This window comes from Trichechus manatus, unplaced genomic scaffold (genome assembly GCF_000243295.1).
Source record: "Trichechus manatus latirostris isolate Lorelei unplaced genomic scaffold, TriManLat1.0 scaffold00001, whole genome shotgun sequence".
In the NCBI taxonomy this organism is placed as follows: domain Eukaryota; kingdom Metazoa; phylum Chordata; class Mammalia; order Sirenia; family Trichechidae; genus Trichechus; species Trichechus manatus.
This window is the reverse complement of record NW_004443937.1, coordinates 30,384,525-30,407,899: the sequence shown is the minus strand read 5'-3', so window position 1 is coordinate 30,407,899 and position 23,375 is coordinate 30,384,525. Positions and strand designations below refer to the sequence as shown.

At 43.9% G+C, this 23,375-nt stretch overlaps 1 protein-coding gene across 1 annotated transcript; it reads right to left on the bottom strand.

The window, feature by feature from the left end:
- Window positions 1–12,274: 12,274 nt before the first annotated feature.
- Window positions 12,275–15,951, bottom strand: LOC101346180 (IQ domain-containing protein F5-like). Its single transcript, XM_012555436.1, has 3 exons — window positions 15,940–15,951; window positions 13,751–13,864; window positions 12,275–12,712 (listed from the first exon to the last, which is right to left on the bottom strand). The coding sequence occupies exons 1-3, from the start codon at window positions 15,949–15,951 to the stop codon at window positions 12,275–12,277; spliced, it is 564 nt and encodes a 187-aa protein (XP_012410890.1).
- Window positions 15,952–23,375: the final 7,424 nt, after the last annotated feature.

The window sequence follows — 23,375 nt, the reverse complement described above, 5'->3', positions numbered from 1 at the left end:
CATTAATAAGACGCTTCTATTGAAAATTCTTAATTTTCGCTTTAAGATATTTTCTATTGACCTCATTCCAAGAAAGAAGTTTTTCCCACCCCTCTGCCCTTTTCTCGTAAGTGTTCAGCTGCTGACCAAAAGGTCAGCTGTTTGAATCCACCAGCTGCTCCTTGGAAACCCTATGGGGCAGTTCTATGCTGTCCTAAAGGGTCGCTATGAGTTGGCATCGATAGAATGACAATGGGTTTGGTTTGATTTTTCTGCCCTTTTCTCAGTATGGTTATAGGACCATACATTTGTGTTAAATAAGAATGTAGTTTACATTATTGTGATTATATATATGTTGTTCATAGCTCAGGAGCATTGTATGTTATGATTACATTTCCTTTCATGAACTTCTTCTTTGCTCTTTCTGGAGATAATGATTATCTTATTTTTTGACTAATACATTCCCATTAATTCTTCTCCAAACATTTTACCAAAACTCCGGTGACTTGTTAATTGCATATGTTCTTAGAGCCCTGCAGCCTTTCTCACCAGTCTTGGTTAGCTGCTCTCTACACCTGCTGTCTGGTCATAATTCTGGAGCGTCCCTTCACCATCATCCAGGGAATTTCCTTCCTTCCCTCCTGTGATGGCTCCTTACCTCCTGGATCCCATGTACATCAGCAGAGTTTAGTCAGGGAAGCAGAGCTACTGTGAGCTTTATGTGACAAGGAATTCATTATAGGAATTAGACCTTATACACTTGTGGGAGCAGCTGGGGAAGTGAAGGTCTGGACGAAGGTGATGAAGATATCAGAGAAAAAGTCACCAACCAGCCCTGCTGAAGCCCTGGCGGGTGGGTGGACAAGTGAGAGGTTGCCGGGGCATCTGAGACCCAGGCACATCCAGTCGCAGATGTGGGACTGTGAAGCGGACACTTGTGGAGAAGTCTAGGAGGAACTGTTGCCTCGTTGGGCACCCAGTCAGGCACATGGCTGTGGGCCAGGAGCTGCTGTTGGTCGGCAGGGCCAGCAGCCAGGGAGAAGAGCTGGACACAGGGCAGGGGGAGCAGAGATAAACTGGAAGCCTCTGTGCACTTTGGCGTCTGTCCACCTCCACATCTGACCTCAAAAAGACCTTCAGAGAGTATGGCTGCTGCTTGCTTCTGTGTCCAAAATCTCATACGAGTTTCTATTTGGAAACTTGCAGTCAAACCCATCAGGGAGGGGCACTCTGGGAAACATAGCTCCCAGCTCCACCCAGTGACAGTCATACAGTCCAGCACAGTGTGTCCCCCTCTTTCTTGGATTTACTCTTTCAGCGCTTCCTACGACAGCTTCCTAAGGAAAGGTGCGGGAGTACAAATTATTAGATTTGCCTGCCTGAAAATGACTATTCTACTATTGAAGCTGATAATTTTGCTAAGTATAGAATCCACAATCAATGCCCATGGAACCAGCAGTCAAGAAATCAAATGACGCATTGCACTGGGCAAATCTGCTGCGAAAGACCTCTTCAAAGTGTTAAAAAGCAAAGATGTCACTTTAATAACTAAGGTGTGCCTCCAAGCCATGGTGTTTTCAATAACCTCATATGCATGTGAAAGCTGGACAATGAATAAGGAAGACCAAAGAAGAATTGATGCCTTTGAATTATGGTGTTGGCCAAGAATATTGAATATACCGTGGACTGCGAGAAGAACAAACGAATCTGTCTTGGAAGAAGTACAGCCAGAATGCTCCTTAGAAGTAAGGATGGCGAGACTTCGTCTCACAGACTTTGGACATGTTATCATGTTATCAAGGTGACATCTTTGTTTTTTAACACTTGAAAGAGATCTTTTGCAGCAAATTTGCCCAATGCAGTACGTTGTTTTCTTTCTTTCTTTCTTTTTTTTTTTTTGATTGTGCTTTAGGTGCAAGTTTATAGCTCAAGTTGTGTTCCCCGTCAGGGTAGTCGTTGGTGGTAGCCAGGCACCATCTAGTTCTTCTGGTCTCAGGCTGGTAGAGTCTCTGGTTTATGTGGTTGTTTAGTCTCTTGGACTAATATTTTCCTTGTGTCTTTGGTTTTCTTCATTCTTCTTCACTCCAAGTGAGATGGGACCAATTGATGCATCTTAAATGACCCAATAGGGCAGAGTAGAACTGCTCCAGAGAGTTTCCAAGGCTATAATCGTTACAGAAGCAGACTGCCACATCTTTCTTCCATGGAGTGGGTGGTGGGTTCAAACCACCAACCTTTTGCTTAGCAGCCAAGCTCTTTAACCAGTGTGCCACCAGTGCTCCTTGCCAGCAACTTAGAGATCCAGAAACCCAGTGAGTCAGAGAAACAGACACAAAGAAACATGAGATTAAGTGAGATGTAGATAGAGGGAAGGGGGGACCGAGAGAGAAAGATATTGAGGAAGGTAAGAAGACAATTACAGATATAGTGGGAGACTAAATTATGAGAGGTAGAGAGAGACAGAGACAGAAATACAGAGATAAGGACCAAGAGAGATAGAGACAGAGATAGAGTTGTATGGACAGAAGAAACGGAGAGACAACAATAGGACTGCCTTTGAACACACACACACAGAAAGAGGGAGAGAAATATTAACTCAGTGTGATGGTTAAGATTGTGTGTCTACTTGGCTGGGCCATGATTCTCAGTGTTTTGGCAGTTGTATAATGTTGTGATCACTTCCCTGTTGAAATCTGATACGTGATCACCCCCATGATGGAATCTGCTGAGTACCGGTGGGGCAAAGCCTGTGGCAGCCCCCTCAGCTTTCATCTTTCTGCCCTCCTCCACCTACTTCCTTCCTGCTCGCCTTGCCAGGGCTTTTGCTTGTTCTAGATCCTGTAGCTGGCTCCTGTTCATCTGACCTCCGGTTCTTGGGACTTAAGGTGTAGCAGCTTACCTGCCGACCTTGAGATTCGTTGATCTTCACAGCCTGCTACAGCCCTGCTCTCCAGCCTGCTGATTTTGGGTTCACCAGCCCCTTTGACTACGTGAATCAGGACAATCCTCTTTCCTGCCCCACGGACTTGGGACTTACAGCCTCTGAAAAACGCGTGAGCCGTTTCCTTGATATAAGTCTCTCTCTCTCTATATATATATATACACACTTTACTGGTTTTGCTTCTCTAGAGAACCCAGCCTAAGATACTCAGAGAGGCTGAGAGCAACATGTCTACTGGGTATGACCAATCTAGGATGGTTGGCTGATGAAATAATTCAGGGATGGTAGAACAGTTGTTTCTAGAGAGTTGGATTTGAGTCATGGTGAAGCCACAAGTTCCAGACCTGGATAGGATAGTGTATTTGTTACACTACATAAATATTTACTGAAACAACGAAAAGACAAACAACCCAACTAAAAATGCACAAAGGGCTTGAATAGACATATCTCTAAAAAAGTTATACAGCCTTGGCCAATAAGCACATGAAAAGATGCTCCATATCATTAGCCTTTGTTGTTGTTGTTAGCTGCCTTCCAGTTGGCCCCAACTCATGGAAACCCAGTGTACAATGAAACGCAATGCTGCCAAGTCCTGTGCCATCACCATGATCAGCTATGGATAGGACCGCTCATTAGCCATTAGTGAAATGCAAATAAAAACCACAGTGAGATACCACTTCACGCCCGCTAGAATGGCTATTATTAAAACAAAAAAGAAAAATAAAAACGGTTGGCGAGGATGTGGAGAAATCGGAACCCTCTTACACTGCAGGTAAGAATGTAAAATGGTGCAACCACTGTGGAAAACAGTTTGGCGGTTCCTCAAAAAGTTAAAAATAGAACTGTTGCTGTTGTTAGTTGCTGTCAAGTCAATTCTGACTCATTATGACCCCATGTGTGCAGAGTAGAACTGCTCTGTAAGGTTATAAAGGATGTGACCTGTTGGAAGCATATTGCCAGGCCTGTCTTCTGAGGTGCCACTGGGTGAGTCTGAACAACCAACCTTTCAGCTAGTAGTCAAGCTACCAACAAAAAAAAAAAAAACAAAACCAGTTGTCATCCAGTTGATTCCAACTCATGGTGACCCCATGTGTTTCAGAGTAGAACTGTGCTCCCTAGGGTTTTCAATGGCTGTGATCTTTTGGCAGTAAGATAGGTGAATTTGAACTACCATATGACCCAGCAATTCCACTCCTAGGTATATTCCCAAAAGAATTGAAAGCAGAGGCTCAAACAGATACTTGTACAACAATGTTTATTGCAGCATTATTCATACTAGCCAAAAAGTGGAAAGTGTCCAAATGGTTAAACAAAATGTGGTCTATACATACAATGGAATATGTGTGGTTAATTGGCTCCATGAAGAATTGTCTCCTTTGAGATGGGACCAGAAGAACCAGATGGAGCCTGGATACCATTACTGAACATTTTGATCAAAGATTCTATAGAAGAATCCTGATCAAAAGGGAGTAAATGTACAGAATGATTTAAAATTCTTATGGAATCCAGACTTTCTGGAGCCATGGAGGCTGGATGAGCTCCTGAAACTATTGCCCTGAGATAATCTTTAAACCTTAAACCCTAAATAAAAAATATCCCCTTAAATCTTCTTAAAACCAAACAAAAGTTTAGCTTAACTAGTAAAGAATGTTTGCCTTGAGCATGGTGCTCTTTTAAGATCTATCTATATGGGATCAAATTGACAATGACTTGAAAGATAGAAAACTAAGGGAGCAGGGAGTTTATGTTAATGTGAGGGGAACAACTTGGAAAAGGAGAGTGAGAATTGTACATACAGAAATTGTTCTATATAAAAAAAGAAATTAAGTTATGATACACGGTGCAACATGAATGAATCTTGAAAACATTATGCTAAGTGAAGTAAGTCAGACACAAAAAGACAGGTAGCGTATGATTCTACTTACATGAAATATCTAGAATAGGCAAATGCATATAGACAGAAAGTAAATCAGAGGTTACCAGGGCCTGGAGTGTAGAGGAAATGGGCAATTTTTGTTTGGTTTCTGTGGGGGTGATGAGAAAGTTTTGGAAACAGATAGTGGTGATGCTTGTACCACATTGTAAATGTAATTAATATCACTGAATTGTACACTTGAAAACGACAAATTTTATATTATTGAACTTTATCACAATAAAAAATAAACAAACAAAAATGACCTCCATTCGTCTTAGATATAACAGAGATCTTTGTACTAGGATTTGTGGCATTTGAGGTGCAAGGGGAAGGATGAAAGTCCCTGTGCTCCAAAGGCACAGGGAAGAGCCCACAGGTGGAGCCCAGGGGGACTGGGGGCTAGGGCCCAGGAAGGAGGGAGTCTCAAACAGGGGAGAGGCCCAGGGTCTGGGGTGCTGGCAGACATGGTGACTCCGGGTGAGGGGTCTGGGGCAAGTATGGTGGGGGTGAGCTGAGGTAAGGGACACAGCACAGGGAACAAGATACAAGGGCCCCCTCAGGGCCACAATGGGTGACCCCCAGGTGCAGAGGTGCCAGCACTCTGGGATCTCTCTCCATCTCCCCCCACCCCTCATCTTCTACCACTTCTCCTGGAGTGGAGTTCCCCCTAGAGGTTCTCAGTAGACCCTTCAGGGAGAAGTGGGAAGGAGAGCAGAAAGGAGGTGTCCGTGAGCATCTCAATGGGATCAGCCCTCTCAGTATGCCCCCAGTCCCACAGCCAACAGAAAAAGGAAAGCATGTCCCAGGAGTGGGCTGTGCTAAGAAGAACCCTCCCCACAAGCCCCTACCTCCTTCATTTTCTCTACCTCTGCCCCCACATCTCAGCTAAACCAAAAAAAAAAAAAAAAAGCAAACCCATTTCCGTCAAGTCGATTCTGACTCATAGCGACTCTATAGGACAGAGTAGAACTGCCCCGTAGGATTTCCAAGGGGCGCCTGGTGGATTCGAATTGCCGACCTTTCTGGTTAGCAGATGGAGCTCTTAACCACTACGCCACCAGGAACCTGGTGGCGTAGTGGTTAACCCTGAAATGCTGATCTTAGCAGAGCTGTGCTCCAAGCAGCTCCCCTAGGGGTGACTTGGTGGATCTGCACCCTGGGAATAGATCTTCACTGTGGGACTGTCAGATGCTATTTTAGTCACCTGTTTGCTGATGGGCCCTTCCTTTGCTGGGTCCTGAGGGCAGGGCCTGGGGCTGTACAGTACTAGGACATCGTGCCAAATAATTGCACATTGAATGAACGAATGCAATATCCACCCCTGGCCCACTCCTCTGGGGAGACCTGAAGTCCTCAGGGCCTGAGACCCTTCTCTCCATTCCTGGGGACTGATTCTGTCATTCCCTTCCCTGCACCTTCTGCCCCAGTAGGGATTGGGGGTGGGCATGGGCTGGAGCTGAAAGTCCCCAGGTCTGATGTGAGGATGCTGGCATACTTTGATGCTGGGGGAGAGGTGGTGACACTGGGAAAGCAGAGGAAGAAAGGGAGGAAGAAACCTGGGGGAGAGAGGAGAGAGGAGAAATGCAAGGACTTGGGGGTCTGAGTGAGAAATGTGGGGAGCAGGAGGAAGAAAACGAGACAGAATGTGATTTTTCCAGATTTCAGACAGTGGAAGCCCTGAACCTTCAGTATTTCCCCACTAAAGAGTCTTGTTGGCCCTCTCTTCTGTCCCTGAATGTCCACTGCCCCAACCAGCAGGTCCTGGCAGGTGGATTTTGAGAATGAATCCAAGACCCCTGAGAGGCCCAGCTGGGATCCACTGCTCCAGGGCTGTGGGTGGAGTGGCTGCCCACAAGAGACTCTTCCCTCTTTCCTTCCTGGTAGTCGCCAGCCCCACCCTGTCCCATTGAAGCCTCAGGGAATCCTAGAAGGATTTTTGGAGCTGGGATTGCCCTTCAGAGTTGTTCCAAATTGAGGCAAGGAGACCTGGCCTTTGTATCCAACCATAAGCCAGTCATTGGCTTCAGGCTGCCCAGGGCTTAGACCGGTTCATTCCGGTTCCAACCCCAGCTGATAATTTGTATTTCCACCCCCAGATATACTGAATCAGAATCTACATTTTAACAAGATCCCCAGGTGATTCTTATGTGTAATGAATTTTGAGAACCACTTCTCTACTAGTGGAATCCTGGTGGCACAGCGGTTAAGCATTCAGCTGCTAACCAAAAGGTCAGCAGTTCGAATCCACCCTATATGGCTGTTCTACTCCATTCTATAGGATCGCTATGAGTTGGAATCAACTTCATGGCAATGGGTTTGGTTTTTGGGTGGCTCTACTAGTGGATCTTAGAATTGGTCCCTAACCAGCAGCATTAGCATTGTCTGTGAACTTGTTAGAAACGCAAATTTTCAGCAGGGGTTCGAACCAGAATGAACTGGCTCAAGGCCCTGAGGCTGTCCCTTACGAGAGAACATAACCTGGTCAAATCTCTTTCCTGTTGCCAAGGGCAATTCCCAATATGAGACACAGCTGTGACTCAGCAGTAGCCAATATTCCCAACAGATGTGGGAATCATTGTTGGCCATAAAGAAGCTATCTGGGCAGAGCACCATATATCCACTATGTCCATTCCTTTATACCACTCAGATTGACCTGCTTGCCATAGATAGTTAAGCTTCCCCTGTCTGGGATCAGCTTCTTTCAAGATTCTGGTTGGTCTTGTTTCCTGGGAAAACTTAAAAGAGAAGGGTCAGAGAGACATACTACAGCACCTCGTGCTATAATTGATTTTGAGGCCATTAAACTCCTTGTCTTCTTCCTCCACTACCCTTTCCAGATTCCCTCACCCTCAACAAGCATGTTTGCTGATCTAGCAGTTTGCCTTTGGGGCAAGTGGATGACCCAAACCCTCATCTCACAGGATCTAATTTCCTGGTTACCATGCACTTCTCTGCATGTGATTGCTGTACTTGTTCATCTACCCTTACACCTGGGCAGGGGGCTGCCAAAAGATGTCCCAGTGAATCACCTGAGCAGCATTCATAGTCTTCCCTGCCCCCATAATGTGTACCAGTAGCCCCACCTCCTGATAACCAGGGTTAATTACACCTGCCATTTTGGCGTTATACCTCCTTTCATTGCTTGCTTGTCTCTCAGCACAAGCAGTCTGTAGTGACCAGGTGGCAGCCATAACTTGAAGTTCAATGGGGCTCTTACTATGTTCCCTCATGAACATGTTCCCTCTCTAGAAATCAGGACCTTTAGTGAGACAGACTGAGATTGTGAGGATGGAAAACACGAATTCCCACGAACAGGTACCTGGGGAGAATGGTAAGCAGGGATATTACCACTTCCACACATTGGTTCCAAGACCCATGTCTTCTACTTATTACAGACTCAGCACTATGTAAGGGGCATTAATTAAGGGTGATTTAGGATAGCATCCCATTCTGTAGAGTCTCAACTTCAAGCTGGTACCTCAGCTGTGTCTTCATAAGGTCTTTCAATGTCTTTATCACATAAATATTATTTTCATATATGAAGGAAGGATGCTGGTGCAGCGGTGGTGGATTACTTGAGCGTCTGGGCTACTTGCCTATGTAATTTGCTTCTTCAGTTTCCTGTAGTCCCAACTGCTGTCGATGAGCTTAGGGAGAGGCTTCCTAGGGTTCAGAGAAATCTGGGAATTCAGGATCTAGGGGTGAGGAGGGTGGCATCAACCCAAATGATCCCATCTCATTTGTTGAAGTTGGGTTCTTTCTCCACCATGGCCCCACTCTTGGCATATCAGACCTGTCTTGGCGGAGAGATTAACCTTCTCAAGAGGTCGGTCACTCTGATGATTAAGTCGTGGGCCTGGCCCTCAGCTTTCTCTGCCCTTCCATTGTAGATGAGCGCTGCTTGATATGCTACCGAGGAGGTCCTCTGGCTTTCACATTTGGATTTCAATTCCTGTTACTTGACCTTAGTCTTCTGTTTTCTTTTCCTATAGCTTCAATAAAACAACAACAGCAAAAACCAGTTGCCATTGAGTTGATCCCAGCTCATAGTGACCCCATGAGTGTTAGAGTAGAACCTTGCTTCATAGGGTTTTCAGTGGCTGATTTTTCAGAAGTAGATTGCCAGGCCTTTCTTCTGAGCTGCCTCTGGGTAGACTCAAACCGCCAACCTTTCAGTTAGCAGCTGAGCTCATTAACCAATAGAGCCTAGCAATAAACATCCAGTCCTTTTGCCCTTATGGTTAATTACCCTTAAGTTCATTAAGGAGACATTTTTGCCCTTTGCTTTCCTTTTTTTCTTTCCTGAAATGTTGACATGATGGCTAGCACTCTGGTAGCCACGTTGAGAGTATAAGGACAAGGTTTACATCCCTAGGATGTGGGGTGGGAGGTAGATGTGGGGAGAGGGGTGAGGAGGTGGGAAGATAGAAGAATATTAGTTCCTTGATGATACTATGGGGGTCCACACCAGTTCTGAACTGTCTTCTTTCAGACTTTTTCTACACGAGATAAAAATAATCCTCTAATTTATTTAAGCAACTGTTGCCTAGGTTTCTATTGTAGCAGCCAAACACAATTCCCAATTGATACAGAAATTATACATCTTCTTTGTATTCTTCTAATACTTACAATTAAATATTAACATATATTTTATTTCAAAATTTGCTATTAACATCTGGAGCAAACATCCGCTATCACCTCCCTCTAAATCAGGCAAGAACTTCAGCCCAATTTCCTTCCTCCTCCCGCTCCCCCCAATAACCTCCAATGTTGTTATCATCTTGAGTATTATTTCTAAGCTGATATTAAAGTTTTTACAGTCATATCTTGTTTACACTTGAGAATGAATTTTACTGGCTTCTCTACTCATCGCTGCTGCTTGTGTTATTCCCTAGATTTGTCTTTCATTGTCATGGAGTTCATTGCCCAGTCAATCTTTCTGAGAGGTAGAGCAAACTTCTGGGTCTTTGCATGTGTGAAATGATCTTTCATTTGCCCTTACACTTGAACGGCATTTTGAGTGAGTTTGTAATTCCGTGCTTAAAAAGATATCTCTTCAGAAAGTTGGGAATGCTTCTCCACTCTCTCCTTGCACCCTGCATTGCTGCTCAGAAGGCTGATGTTGTTGTGACCTTTGCTCCTTAGTAGGTAAGCTGTTGGTTTTATCTCCTCTTTCAATGTGTATGTTTTATCTTCATCAGTTATGGGATTGTACTGTGATGGGTTTGGAGATCTATCTGTTTTCCTTCACCTTTGAGGGGCAGTTGGGTATTTATAAAGCTCTGGGAAATCCTCTCTCCACAATGATTTGAGTGTTTCAGTGCTCCATCCTCTATCCTTCCTGTCTCAGGAATATGCATTCAACCAACGCTGGAACTTCTGCATCAGTGCTCTGTTTACTTTTTTACTCTTTCCACTTCTCTGCCCTTTTGTGTTGCATTTCAGGAGAATTCCTTGTGTCAAACTTCCCATCGGTAATCTGCCCTTCAGTTATGCCCATTCTGCTCTTCATCCCGTCTATTGAGTTTTGATCTTGATAATTGTGCTGTTCCTGAGATTCATTCTTACATCTTTTTAATGATGGCTTTTTCTTCCTCGCCTGTCCCTTGAATACAGTAATTAGGCTTCTTTGGCATCTCTGTTAGGGCCTTTCAGCCTTGTTCTTGGCCATCAGAGGTTCTGCTTATTTAGCTCAAGGATTCTTTATCAGTGTCTTGGTTGCATGCACTTATTCCTGAGATTTCTGCTTGGCCTGAAATGTGAGCATCTACTCTCTTTCCTGGGCTTACAGGTGGACATGTTGCTGGCTTCTGGGCATGGGGTTTCCCAGGCAGTGTGGTCTTGCGGGAGCCAGCTCCCTGGGAATTCTTGTACTAGAGCTGGTGGCCGTGAGACCTCGTGCAGACTCTCCTGCTGCAGGAGGAGCTTCTGTCCCAGCTGGAGCCTAGAGGTCATCCGGCCAAAAACCCTATGCCCGTCTCTGCACCACACAAACAATGCAGAGATGACATCCCTGTTCATCAGGTAACTGTTTTTTTTCAACTTTTTGCCATTACATAACCAGGGCTGCCTATTTTACAGCTTCTTAAATCTGTTTCCTTACCACCCACTGCCTGATCCAAAACTCAACCTAATATTTTTGTTTTTGTGGCAACAGTACCCCCATTCTGGTACCAATTTCTGTATCAGTCAGCTTTGCAGCATAACAAACTAGAATTCTCAGTGTTGTACATTAATAAGCATTTACTTTTTTGCTCACATGGCTTCTGGTCAGTTGGAGTTCAGGTGAGCTGACTAACACTAAGTGAATTTCATTAGGTTATAACAAGGCAGGGCCTGATGTGCTCAGCGTACCTCCAGGCCAGACAAAGAGGCATGTCTTCAAAGAATGTGGTTCATAATCTCATGAAAGACCCTGTCATTCGGACATGGAAGGACCAAACCAGGAAATACAGTACTCACACACTTGTGAGACAGAGAGCTGGAGCCTGTCAGGTCCAGGCAGCATCTCAGAAACTCTGTGAGCCAATACTGGCTCAGCAGGGCAGAGAGGACAGAGCAGGACTAGGGTCCAAGGCTTCTGAGTTTCTATACATGATGGGGGAATATCCCAAGTTGCAGATTCCATCTTCTCTGCCTGGACCAACCTTTTGGATGGGGTGGGCTTGGGGAGAGGATGAGGGAGACGAGGCCAATGCCAACTCAGGTCTGTGATGCTTTAGGTCCTGACACTTGCCAGAGAGTTCCAACCACCATGGGATATGCTTTCCCTCCCCACCCTAACTTCCAAGGAACCGCCCACACTGGCAAGGTCTGAGGAAGATGAGTCCCCACTCACAGCTGGAGGAAAAGGGACAGATGAGGTTTGAAGCAGGAGCAAGGACTCAAGGTTGTGCTCTGTACCAGCTCCCAACTGAGGGGTCAGATTCCAGTTTGGAGGCTGAGTATGAGGAAAGCAGCCCCCTAGATGGACAGGAAGGACATCATAGGGTTTGAGTGGGTGGACACCTCTTAAACCAGTTTCTGTGGGTACAGGTGGGAAGAGAAGCAGGGCCTGAGACACTAGACCAGATGGGCAACTGGCAGGGGTGTCACCACACCCCACCCAGGCCCCCATGCTGCACAACTCCAGGGGGCGCCATTTACGTAGCCCACCGGTGAGTGACGATCCCTGGAGTTGGTGGACATGACAGCCCTGCACTACCAACGCTTTTGCCTATGGCAGACATCACTAATCAATCATAGTTCCTGTTCATCTCGCACTCGGCTGTCAGAGTCCTTCTCCACAAGGACTCTGGGCAACCTTTGCCAATTCCTGGTAGCTGGCATGTTAGATGCCAGGCATCTGCCATTATTTTTCCTTGACCCTCGGCGGAGACAAGGACCTCCTGGAGCTTGTCAGAAAGAGATCTGGTGACACAGAGTTGGAACCGACCTGGTCATTTCTTTATTGGGAAGGGGATGCAGTCTGTAATTCGACAAGTCAATGAGCCCAAATGGATTTCAAGCTCAAGTTGCAGCTGGTTTGCTGTGAGTTCATAGTTGCCCTGGAAACAGCCACGGATATGGGAATTACGCCACCGCCAATAGGCCTGGATAATGCGAACGGCGTTGAGCAGGCGGCAGTAACGCCTGCGGACGCACAGCATGCGGAACCAGGCCTGCACACTGGTTGCTGCCCATTCTCGCCGTGCGTAGTACTCCAGCGCCTCCTGCCGCCTCTTGGTCAGTAGCCTCGCCATCGTCCGCCGCCACCAGCACTGAATGATCCAGGCCGTGAGGGCCGCGTGCAGCAGCGTTCGGCGCACCAGGGTGCCGCGCCACCAGGCCTGGATCTTTATGGCTTCAGCCTGATTGTTAGGGGGTTTCTTTTTCTTCTGAGGGGGTTGAAAGGAAAAAGAGGTGACACTCAGAAAATGTTCCCCACCCACTTCAGCCCCAGGGTGTGCCAGAAAGGAACCCTGATCTTCTATCAACAATTGCCCCTTCCTCTGAAATTCAGGAGCACTCGGCAGGGCACTGAATGGAACCAGGAGCCCAAGCCTGCCTCTACCACTCTCTGGTTAATGGGCATGGATACTTTCGCCTTGCCCAGTTTTACATGGATCAGGTTGGCCAGTCTAGAGCAAGATAACCTTGAACTATGGGTCGAAGGGTTACCATGTTCCTCCTGGGCTTGCCCACCTACCTGGGATTAATGTGCTTTCCCTTCAGACCCCACCCACCTGCTGGAGAAATGGTATCCCTTGCTCCCTCTGCCCGCTCATCCCTGACACCAGCTCAGGTCCACAACCTGCCCTTTCCCTCTGCCACATAATGATATTAAAAGTTTCCCTGCTCCATACAGCGTGGGGTCCTTCTCATCTATTTCCCACTTTCACCTTTTTTGATTTTCACATCTTAAACTTCCGTTAACACACACATACATGCACACGTGGGCAAACACACACTACCACACAGTTCGAGGCTTGGGTTGCCCTTTTCTTGGCCATGCAGTCTCCAAACACAGCCCTCGCCACCGTACTCCTCAACTTTGTGTGGTCTGGCTCCCACTTTTTAGGGTTTCTCCTCCCTACCACCAACTCTCCATGTCTCAGCACCCACATTTCTCAGACTGAGAAGGAAATGGAAGAAGAGGATACCCATGGATGAGTTGATCTCTATTCATTCCAACTCTGAATAGGAAAACCTATTGGTCTTGGTTGGCCTGGGACATTCTCAGTTTATGACTGTTGTTCCTAACAACTGATAGCACCACCTTTCACTCACCAGTGTATCTTGGTTTGGATGATAAATTCCATGATCACCCCGTGCAATGGGCCACAGACAATACAACCCAACATTGATGATGACATGGGTCATAGAGGTCACAAGTCAGGGCTCCCTCCCAACCTTGAGGGCATCCACTGACCTACCTTTGGTGGAGGGGGTGAAGGTGGGGGCTTTTCCTGTTCCTCCATCTGTTTTTGTTTCCTCAAGGTGGTTTCATTAACATCCTCAATTATGATTTCACAGAAGTTGCCATCTTTCTGTAATCAGAGTTTGGGGGGGAACGTGTGGGTGAGGTTATTCTCTGTATAAACTGGTGCCAAGTTCCCCATATGCTCAGCCTCCTGTCTTGTCCAGAGACTTTAGTTGTAGGGCCCGAATCCTGAGTTAACTGTGAAAACCCGCCCTCCCTTTCCTGCAACTTTGGGTGGACTGGCTGTCTCTTACACAAAATCGAATGCCCATGACTTGGGGATAGATAGTTCAAATCCCTTTAGGTCTGCAATCCTCAAAATTGCCCATGGTTAGGGGCAAGATGGTTCCATTGCTCTCAGGTCTGCTCTCCCTCTGCTGTGGCTCCAGCAGGAAGAGTGGAGGCGGGGAGAGAGCTGTGATGTCATAAGGGAAGGTATGACTGAGGCATCAAGATGGCTTCCAACAGTTGAAATCTTGATGACAGTGATAATACGGAAGTCTAGTCATTCTTTCCTGCCAGAAATGTCCAAAATTTGCCTACAAAGGCAGGACACTGGAAATGTGTTATATATTTTTTGGGGTAGTAAAACAAAGGAAGGCAGAATTGTAAAAACTCATCAGACTGAACACTTTAATAAAACAGTAAAGAATGAGTTTGTTTTTGATGTGCTGACATGGAAGAGAACTTGAGTTAAAGAACAACATGGCCCCTATCTAGGTACATATTTATACTAATATGTTATGAAGGCATTATTTTAATAGATGGGGGAGGGGTTAGAAAGATATAAACAAAAATTTAACAATGATTGTCTCTGATGAGGATAGTGGAATTGAGCGGACCAGGTAAACTCCCTCACTGTGGCTGAATCCCTCTATGTCTGGCCCATCTACAGGACAGCCAGTTACCAGCTTGCTGGGAGAGCAGGACACACACAGGTCAGAAAACCCCATGAGGCCCTGAGTACCCAGCCTGGGCCCCAGCTCAGGCTCAAATGACCTCAACTGCTCTCCTGTCTAACTCTGCCCCTGAGCACCTCAAGGCCACAGGCAAGAGATGGGTGAGGGGTGACCTGGAGCCAAGAAGTCAGTGCTGATCAGAAGGGTCTTTGGCCAAGGCCCAGGGGTAGGTGTGAAACCCTGGCTCCCTCAGAGTCACAGCCCTAGGGACCACTGAGAAATGAATTTGTGTACGGTGAGTAGTAGGGAGGCTGGTATGGGGTTATAGGGGGAAAGTAGAGAAGAAGAGGAGACCATTTAAGGCTGGGGGTGATAGTGGGAAGTTAATAGGAATTTGGGGGTGAGGAAGTTGGAGGTAAGCTGGAAGATGTGGGATGTGGTGGGATTCCATTGTGGGACATGGAAGGTGCGGGAAGCATCCATTTGAAGACAGATGTGTTGGCCAGGCTTCAAATGCCAGGTTTGCATCTCTGGATTTCTTTCTTGGTTCGGATTATGGCCCAGTGATTTTCTACTATTTGGTTGCTTTTAATTTCCTTTAGGTAGAAAATTTAAATATATTTTATCAGCTTTTCTAGTTATTTTCAGCAAAAGGATTAGTCCCAATTATTTAGCAGACCATTATCAGAAGTGGAAATTTCCTCCCTGTGGTATCTTTATTTATTGCTTTATTTTCAATTTCCTGTCTCCTTTTGTGAACAAAATACAAATGTGTCTTTGTTAACATAGCAAGAAAGTCTCTGTATTTTTCACAGATGAATATTACAAATTCACATAGACATTTCTAATGTGCCCAGATTTATCACTACATTGTGTCATGATTTCCATCTTTTTTGTTTGTTGTCTGTATATTTTGTTGGATTGGTAGAGTTTTTCTGGAATCTTATTCCTTTTACTATTTTGGAAGTTGAGGTAGACTGCTATCCAGTATTCATTTTCCTCATCTTCTTGACTAACAGAACGATGATTATTTGGGACGGCAATATGCCTAGATTAGGGAGAGCCTCTCTTGCAGCTAGGGGTGGTCATGTGGCACTCACTGGCCAATGAGATGTCAGCAAAAGTTACAGTATGGGTCTGCTGGGAAAAGTTTTTAAACGAGGCGGCCTCAGGCTAGGATGGCCTTCTTCTCCTTGGCCTTTATCCTTCTTCTTCTCTGAAATGTACATATAATGTCTGGTACCCTGATAGCCATATTGAGAGTATGAGGACAATGGTCCAATTCCAAGCACAAAAGAGAAGAGTGATAGAAGTGTGGTGTTTCAGTTTCCTAGGGCTGCCATTTCAAAATACCACAAAGTGGTTGGCTTTAAAGAACAGAAATGTATTGTCTCACAGTTGTGGAGGCTAGAAGTTCAAATCAGGACTTCAGCTCTAGGGGAAGGTCCTTACTTGTTGGCAGCCCCGGGCATTTCTTGGTGTTCCTTGATTTGTAGACAGTTTCTCATATGTTCCCTTCCCCTGTGTGTGTGTCTCTCTGTTTGTTTGTCTTTTTTATAAGATACCACTCAGAGGGATTAGGTTTAGGACCCTTTCTACTCTGGTATGACCTCATTAACATAACAAAAGAAAAGCTACTTCCAAACAGGGTCACATTCACAGGTACCAGGGTTAGGACTTGAATATATCTTTTTGCTGGTATCCATAACATCTGGATACCATCCAGGGACTGCCCACATCTAGGCTTTTTCTACAAGAGATTTTTTTTTTTTTAAATCTAGCCTCTTTTCTACATGAAATAAAAATAATCCTCTAATTTATTTGAGCCTCTGTTACCTAGGTTTCTCTTGTAGCAGCCAAACACAATTCCTAATTGATACAGAAGTTATTCACCTTATTTGTATTCTTCTAATACACTTAAATGTTAACATATATTTTATTTTATAATTTGCTATTAACATCTGGAGCAAATCATTATCCATCACCTCCCTCTAAATCAGCCAAGAACTTTACCCCAATTACCTTCCTCCACCCACTCACTCCCTCAACAACCTCCAACATTGTTATCATCTTGAGTATTATTTCTAAATTAATATTAGAATTTTTACAGTTATATTTTGTTTAGACTTGAGAATAAATTTTACTGGCTTCTCTACACAGGGGCTCTGAGGATGATAGTCCTGGTGATCTGCTTCCATTAAGATTACAGCCAAAAATATACAAGATGAGCTTGGAACATCCTGTCATAACAGAAAGCAAGGAAACAGAACTCAAAAACTACTAAAGTTGTGACAAAAGGACCTAGGAACTAACTTGAAGAGGCTCCCACTGGCCAAAGATTAGAGGGACAATTTGAGTATCATAAGGATAATGGTGTGGAGCCCTGGTGGCATAGCGGTTAAGAGCTTGGCTGCTAACCAAAAGGTTGGCAGTTTAAATCCACCAGCCACTCCTTGGAAACTCTATGGGGCCATTCTACTCTGTCCTACAGGGTAGCTATGAGTTGGAATGAACTCAACGGCAATAGGGGAAGGATAATCATTATCTCAGAGATACATACTGAAATATTTAAGACACAATTATAGGATGCTTGAGATTTGTTTCAAAATAATCTGGAAGGGGGAGTTATCACTGAAACAAGATTGTCCAAGAGTTAAGAAATGTTGGAAGGCAGCAAATTTTTTGTTATATATGTACTCACGACAATAAATAAATTTTTTTAAAAAAAGATTACACCAGAAAACCCTATGGAGCAGTTCTACTCTGTAACACACGGGATTGCCATGAGTTAGGACTGACTCAAAGGCAAGTAACAACAACTACTCGTGGTGGCTTCTTGTGTCATTCCCCTAGATTAGTTTTTCATTGTCATGGAGTTCATTGCCCAATACGTCTTTCTGCACAGTACAGTAAACTTTCTGGGGTCTCTGCATGCTTGAAATGGTCTTTCATTTGCTTTCATACTTGCTTAAAAAGATATCTCTTCAGAAAGTTAGGGATGCTTCTCCACTCTCTGCTTGTACCCAGTGTTGCTGCTGAGAAGGCTGATGTCAATCTGGCTTACTACACGGTGGGTAAGCTGCTGGTTAAGTATTTTATCTTTATCAGTCGAGATTGTGCTGCACCATGTTTTGGATTCCATCTGTTTTCATTCATCCTGGCATAGTTGGTTGACTGTCTTAAACTGTGGTTCTTTCTAAAGAATCTCTTCAGAAACTGTCTCATCAATGACGGGCAACTATCTTATCAATGCCTTGAATCTTCTTCTTTTTTATAATTTATTTTATTTTGTTGTTGTTGTTGAGCATATATACAGCAGAACATAAGCTAATTCAATAATGTCTACAAGTACAATTCAGTGACATTGATTATATTCTTCAAGTTGTACAACCATTCTCACCCTCCTTTTCTGAACTGTTCCTCCCCCATTAACATAAACTCACTGCGCTCTAAGTTTCCTATCTAATCTTTCAAGTTGCTGTTGTCAATATGATCCCATATAGATACTTCTTTTTTATTTTTTTAATAGTATTTTATTGAGTTTTTGGTGAAAATTTACACAGCAAGTTAGGGTCCTCTCTTAGTTAGTTAGTGCTGCTGTAACAGAAATACCACAAGTGGATGGCTTTAACAAAGAGAAATTTATTCTCTCACAGTTTAGGAGGCTACAAGTCCAAATTCAGGGTGCCAGCTCCAGGGGAAGGCTTTCTCTATTGGCTCTGGGGGAAGGTACTTGTCATCAATCTTCCGCTGATCTAGGAGCTTCTCAGCACAGGGACCCCGGGTCAAAAGACACGCTGTATTCCAGCTCTGCTTTCGTGGTGGTAGGAGGTCACTTCCCTTCTCTGCTGGATTCTCTCTTTTGTATCTCAAAAGAGACTGACTCGAGATACAACCTAATCTTGTAGATTGAGTCCTGCCTCATTAACATAACTGCCTCTAATCCTGCCTCATTAACATCATAGAGGTACAATTTATAGCACATAGGAAAATCACATCAGATCACAAAATGGTGGACAATCACACAATACTGAGAATCATGTCCTAGCCAAGTTGACACACATTTTGGGGGGACACAATTCAATCTGTAACGGGTCCCATTTGACAATTTCCACACAAATTGTTCAGTTACATTAGTTACATATATCACAATGTGTCAACATTCTCTTTAATAGCGTTCTGTTTGTTCCATTTCCAGTACTAGTTTCCCTGCCCTCTTATCTTCTCATCTTTGCTTTTGAGTAATTGTTGACCTTTTGGTCTCATACAGATGATTTTTAAGTAGATCACTGATCTTACGGGTAATATCCTTTATTTTGTGTGCCACTCTGCTATTTCACTTATAGATGATCTCAGAGGACAGGCTAGGTTCTATTTAAAGAGTGTCTCAGGGAGATAGTCTCAGGGAGTCCTCTGTTCTCTACTGTTCCAGTTTGTCTGTTTTTGTTTTGTTTTTTAAGAATTTGAGTTCTGCTGCACATTTTTCTCCCAGTCTATCTGGACCACCTATGGTGACCTCAGTCAGAATGGTCAGTGGTGGTAGCCAGGCACCATCTAGTTCTTCTGGTCTCAGGGTAGACGAGGTTGTGGCTCTTGTAGACTTGTTACTTCTCTGAGCTTTTGTTACCTTCTTACTGTTTTGCTCCTGGTGAGTAGATACCTGTAGTTGTGTCTTAGATGGCCACTTGAAAGCGTTTAAGATCCCAGACGCTACTCACTTCACTAGGTTGCAGATCATGACTTTTGAGAACTATGTTATACCAAAAGGGAAGAACATGCTCAGCGTTTCTCAAGCTGAAAGAACTGAAGAAAAAATTCAAGCCTCAAGTTACAATATTGAAGGATTCTATAGGCAAAATATTGAACTATGCAGGAAACATCTAAAGAGAATGGAAGGAATACACAAAGTCACTGTACCAAAAAGAATTGGGTGATATTCAATCATTCAGGAGGTAGCATATGATCAAGAACTGATCGTACTGAAGGAAGAAGTCTAAGCTTCACTGAACCAAAAAACACCAAACCCATTTCTGTCGAGTCGATTCCAACTCACAGCAACCCTATACGACAGAGTAGAACTGCCCCATAGAGTTTCCAAGGAGCTGCTGGTGGATTTGAACTGCCAGCCTTTTGGTTAGCACCCAGACTCTGTAACCACTGCGCCACCAGGGCTCCACTGAAGGCGTTGGAAAAAAACAAGGCTCCAGGAATTGACAGATACCAACTGAGATGTTTCAACAAATGGATGCAACACTGGAAGTGCTCACTTGTCTATGCCAAGAAATTTGCTACCTGAGCAACCCACTGGAAGAGATCCATATTTGTGCCCATTCCAAAGAAAGGTGATCCAACAGAATATGGAAATTATTGAACAATATCATTAATATCACACACAAGTATAATTTTGCTGAATATCATTTGAAAGTGGTTGCAGCAGTACATCGACCTGGAACTGCCACAAATTCAAGCCGGATTCAGAAGAAGACCTAGAAAGAAGGATATCATTGCTGAAGTCAGGTGGATTTCGGCTGAAAGCAGAGAATACTAGAAATATATATACCTGTGTTTTATTGACTGTGAGAAGGCATTCAACTGTATGGATCATAACAAGTTATGGATAACATTGCGAAGAAGGGGTATTCCAGAACACTTTATTGTGCTCATGTGGAACCTGTACATAGACTAAGAGATAGTCGTTTGAACAGAACAAGGGGATGTTGTGTGGTTTAAAATCAGGAAAGTTAAGTGTCAGGGTTGTATCCTTTCACCATACTTATTCAATCTGTATGCTGAGCAAATAATCCAAGAGGCTGGACTAAATGAAGAAGAATGGGGAATCAGGCATTAACAACCTGTCAAGAATTTCATTTTACTTGGGTCCACCATCAAAGCCCATGGAAGCAGCAGTCAAGAAATCCAACGACATATTGCAATGGGCAAATCTGCTGCAAATGATCTCTTTCAAGTGTTAAAAAGGAAAGATGTCACTTAAGGACTAGGGTGCCCCTGACCAAGCCATGGTATTTTCAGTCACCTCATATGCTTGTGAAAGCTGGACAATGAATAAAGATGACCAAAGAAGAATTAATGCCTTTGAAATATGGTGTTGGTGAAGAATATTGAATATACCACGGACTGGCAAAAGGAGAACAAATCTGTCTTGGAAGAAGTACAGCCAGAATACTCCTTAGAAACAAGGATGGTGAGATTTCGTCTCATGTATTTTGGACATGTTATCAGTCCCTGGAGAAGGACGTCATGTTGAACCCACCAGCCGGTCCTCGAATGAAAGATGTGGCAGTGTGCTTCTGTAAAGATTACTGCCTTGGAGACCATGTGGGGCAGTTCTCCTCTGTCTTATAGGGTTGCTACGGGTTGGAATCAACTCAACAGCAACGGGTATAGATACTCTATCTGTTGTCACCTTTGTACACAACTCTATCTACCTGTATACCAATATACCTAGCCTAGATAGTTCTTAAAAGAGCACAATGCTCACGGCATTTACTAGTTAAGCTATTGTTCGGTTTTAAGAAGATTTCAGGGGATGTTTTTGGTTTAAGGTTTAAAGATTATCTCAGGGCAATACGTGCCTTAAATCTTCTTGCTCTTCATTCTACTTCCTCTCTCATGAGCATACCTTCAGCCAAGGCTGAAATTTCTGGATCTCTGCTCCATTCTTTGTTTTTTTTTTTTTATCCTTTCCATTTCTCTGTCCTTTTGTGCTGCATTTCAGGAGAATCCTTCAGTGTCAAACTTGGCTCCCATTAATCTGCACTTTAGTTATGTCCATTCTGCTCTTCATTCTGTCCATTAGGCTTTTTTAAAAAAATTGTGGTGAAAATATACACAACAAAACATACATCAATTAAACAATTTCTACACGTATAATTCAGTGACATTGATTACATTCTTCAAGTTATAAGTCATTCTTGCTATCTTTTTCCAAATTATTCAACTATCATTAATGTAAACTCACTGCCCCCTAAGCAAAAACTCCCCTTTCCTCCCTTCCTCCCACCCCGGTAACCGTTAATAATCTTTGCTTTCTAGATATTTATTTATTTCATATAAGTGAGATCATACAGTATTTGTCCTTTTGCAACTGACCTTTTCAATCAGCATGATGTTTTCAAGGTCCACCCATGTTGTGGCATGCATCAGAACTTCATTTCACTTTATGGCTGAGTAATGTTCCATTGTATGTATATACCACATTTTGTTTATCCATTCATCTGTTGATGGACATTTTGGTTGTTTCCACACATCGATTAGGCTTTAATTTTGACAGCTAGGTTGTTCCTTTCTAAGATCCATGGATGGCTCTTTTTAATAATGGTTGGTTCTTCATTTATGGCTGAGAGAATATTAACTTAACTTCTTTAAATTGCTTTCTTAAGTGATTTCCTTGGCTATTGTGTTCTTCCCGTTGAGTTTAGGGATGCTTTTCCATGCTATTGGTTTCCTCCAAAGCTTGGTGATTCATAACTGGGTGCTTATCTTTGTTTTGAGATTGCTCCTTAAACTGTTGATGAACACCAGGTCTCTGATTACATGGATTGCTGGAGAGAAGTGGGGTGGGCTGTCAGGGATTAGATGTCAGTGGGTAGTCTCCTGGGCACGGCCTTTTTTGTGCAAGAGTGTTACATGCCTCCCCAGGCCACTCACAGCTCCTCCCTGGGGATAGGCCCTCTTTTGTCAACTGTGTGGTTCAAGTTGAAATAAATGGTTAGTTGACAGGTTGGCAGTTCAAACCCACCCAGAGTTTCCCTGGAAGACAGGCCTGGTGATCTGCTTCCGAAAGGTCACAGCCTTGGCAACCCTGTGGAGCAGTTGTGCTCTGCACATGTGGGGTCTCCATGAATAGGAATCTACTCAGCAGCAACTAACAACAGCTGCATATTCCAACCAGCCACCTGCGGTAGCCCACAGCCCCTGCTGCTCCCCAGACCAATCGTTTCTAAGCTTGGAGTGACTATGCAGCCACTCTGTTTTATTATGAGATCTTTTTTTTGAGCTTGGATTTATTTTTTCTTTTGGTCTTTTCACATCTGCCTTCTGTCTTTTAGGGATCCCACACACTTTTAAAAAAAATTTTAAATTTCCACTGAAAGCCCACTTCCTATATTTTTAGATACTACTAAGGATGTTTTAAATAAATGTATTCTTTTTCTATTATTCCTATGAATTTGTGGTAGAAGTGCAAGGCCTGAGCCTGTCTCAAACATTTTGATCCATTTTCTAATGGACGTTTTCTGAGTTTTCTTTGTGGTTATGCTTTGTGGAGGTTTGGGATGAAAATTTTAACCAGTGACTGGAAATTGTCTTCTGCAGATGGTTTGCCTCTATTTTACTTTTTAAATTAAATTTTATTGTGTTTTCAGTGAAGGTTTACAAAGCAGTTTAGGTTCCCATTCGACAATTTCTACACAAATTGTTCATTGACGTTGGTTACATTCTTCACAATGCATGAACATTCTCATTATTTCTGTTCTGGTTGTTCTGTTTCTGTTTGTTAATAAAAAAGGAATATTTAGTTTCCTTTTGTCCTTCTCATCTATTTCTTTCCTTCCCTTCCTAACAATTCAATCCAAAAGTCATTAGGTTGGACAGTGCCACGTAGATGCATCTGGAGGGGGGAAAGCCACAATGGCACAGAGCAGTGTGGATTCCAAGTGG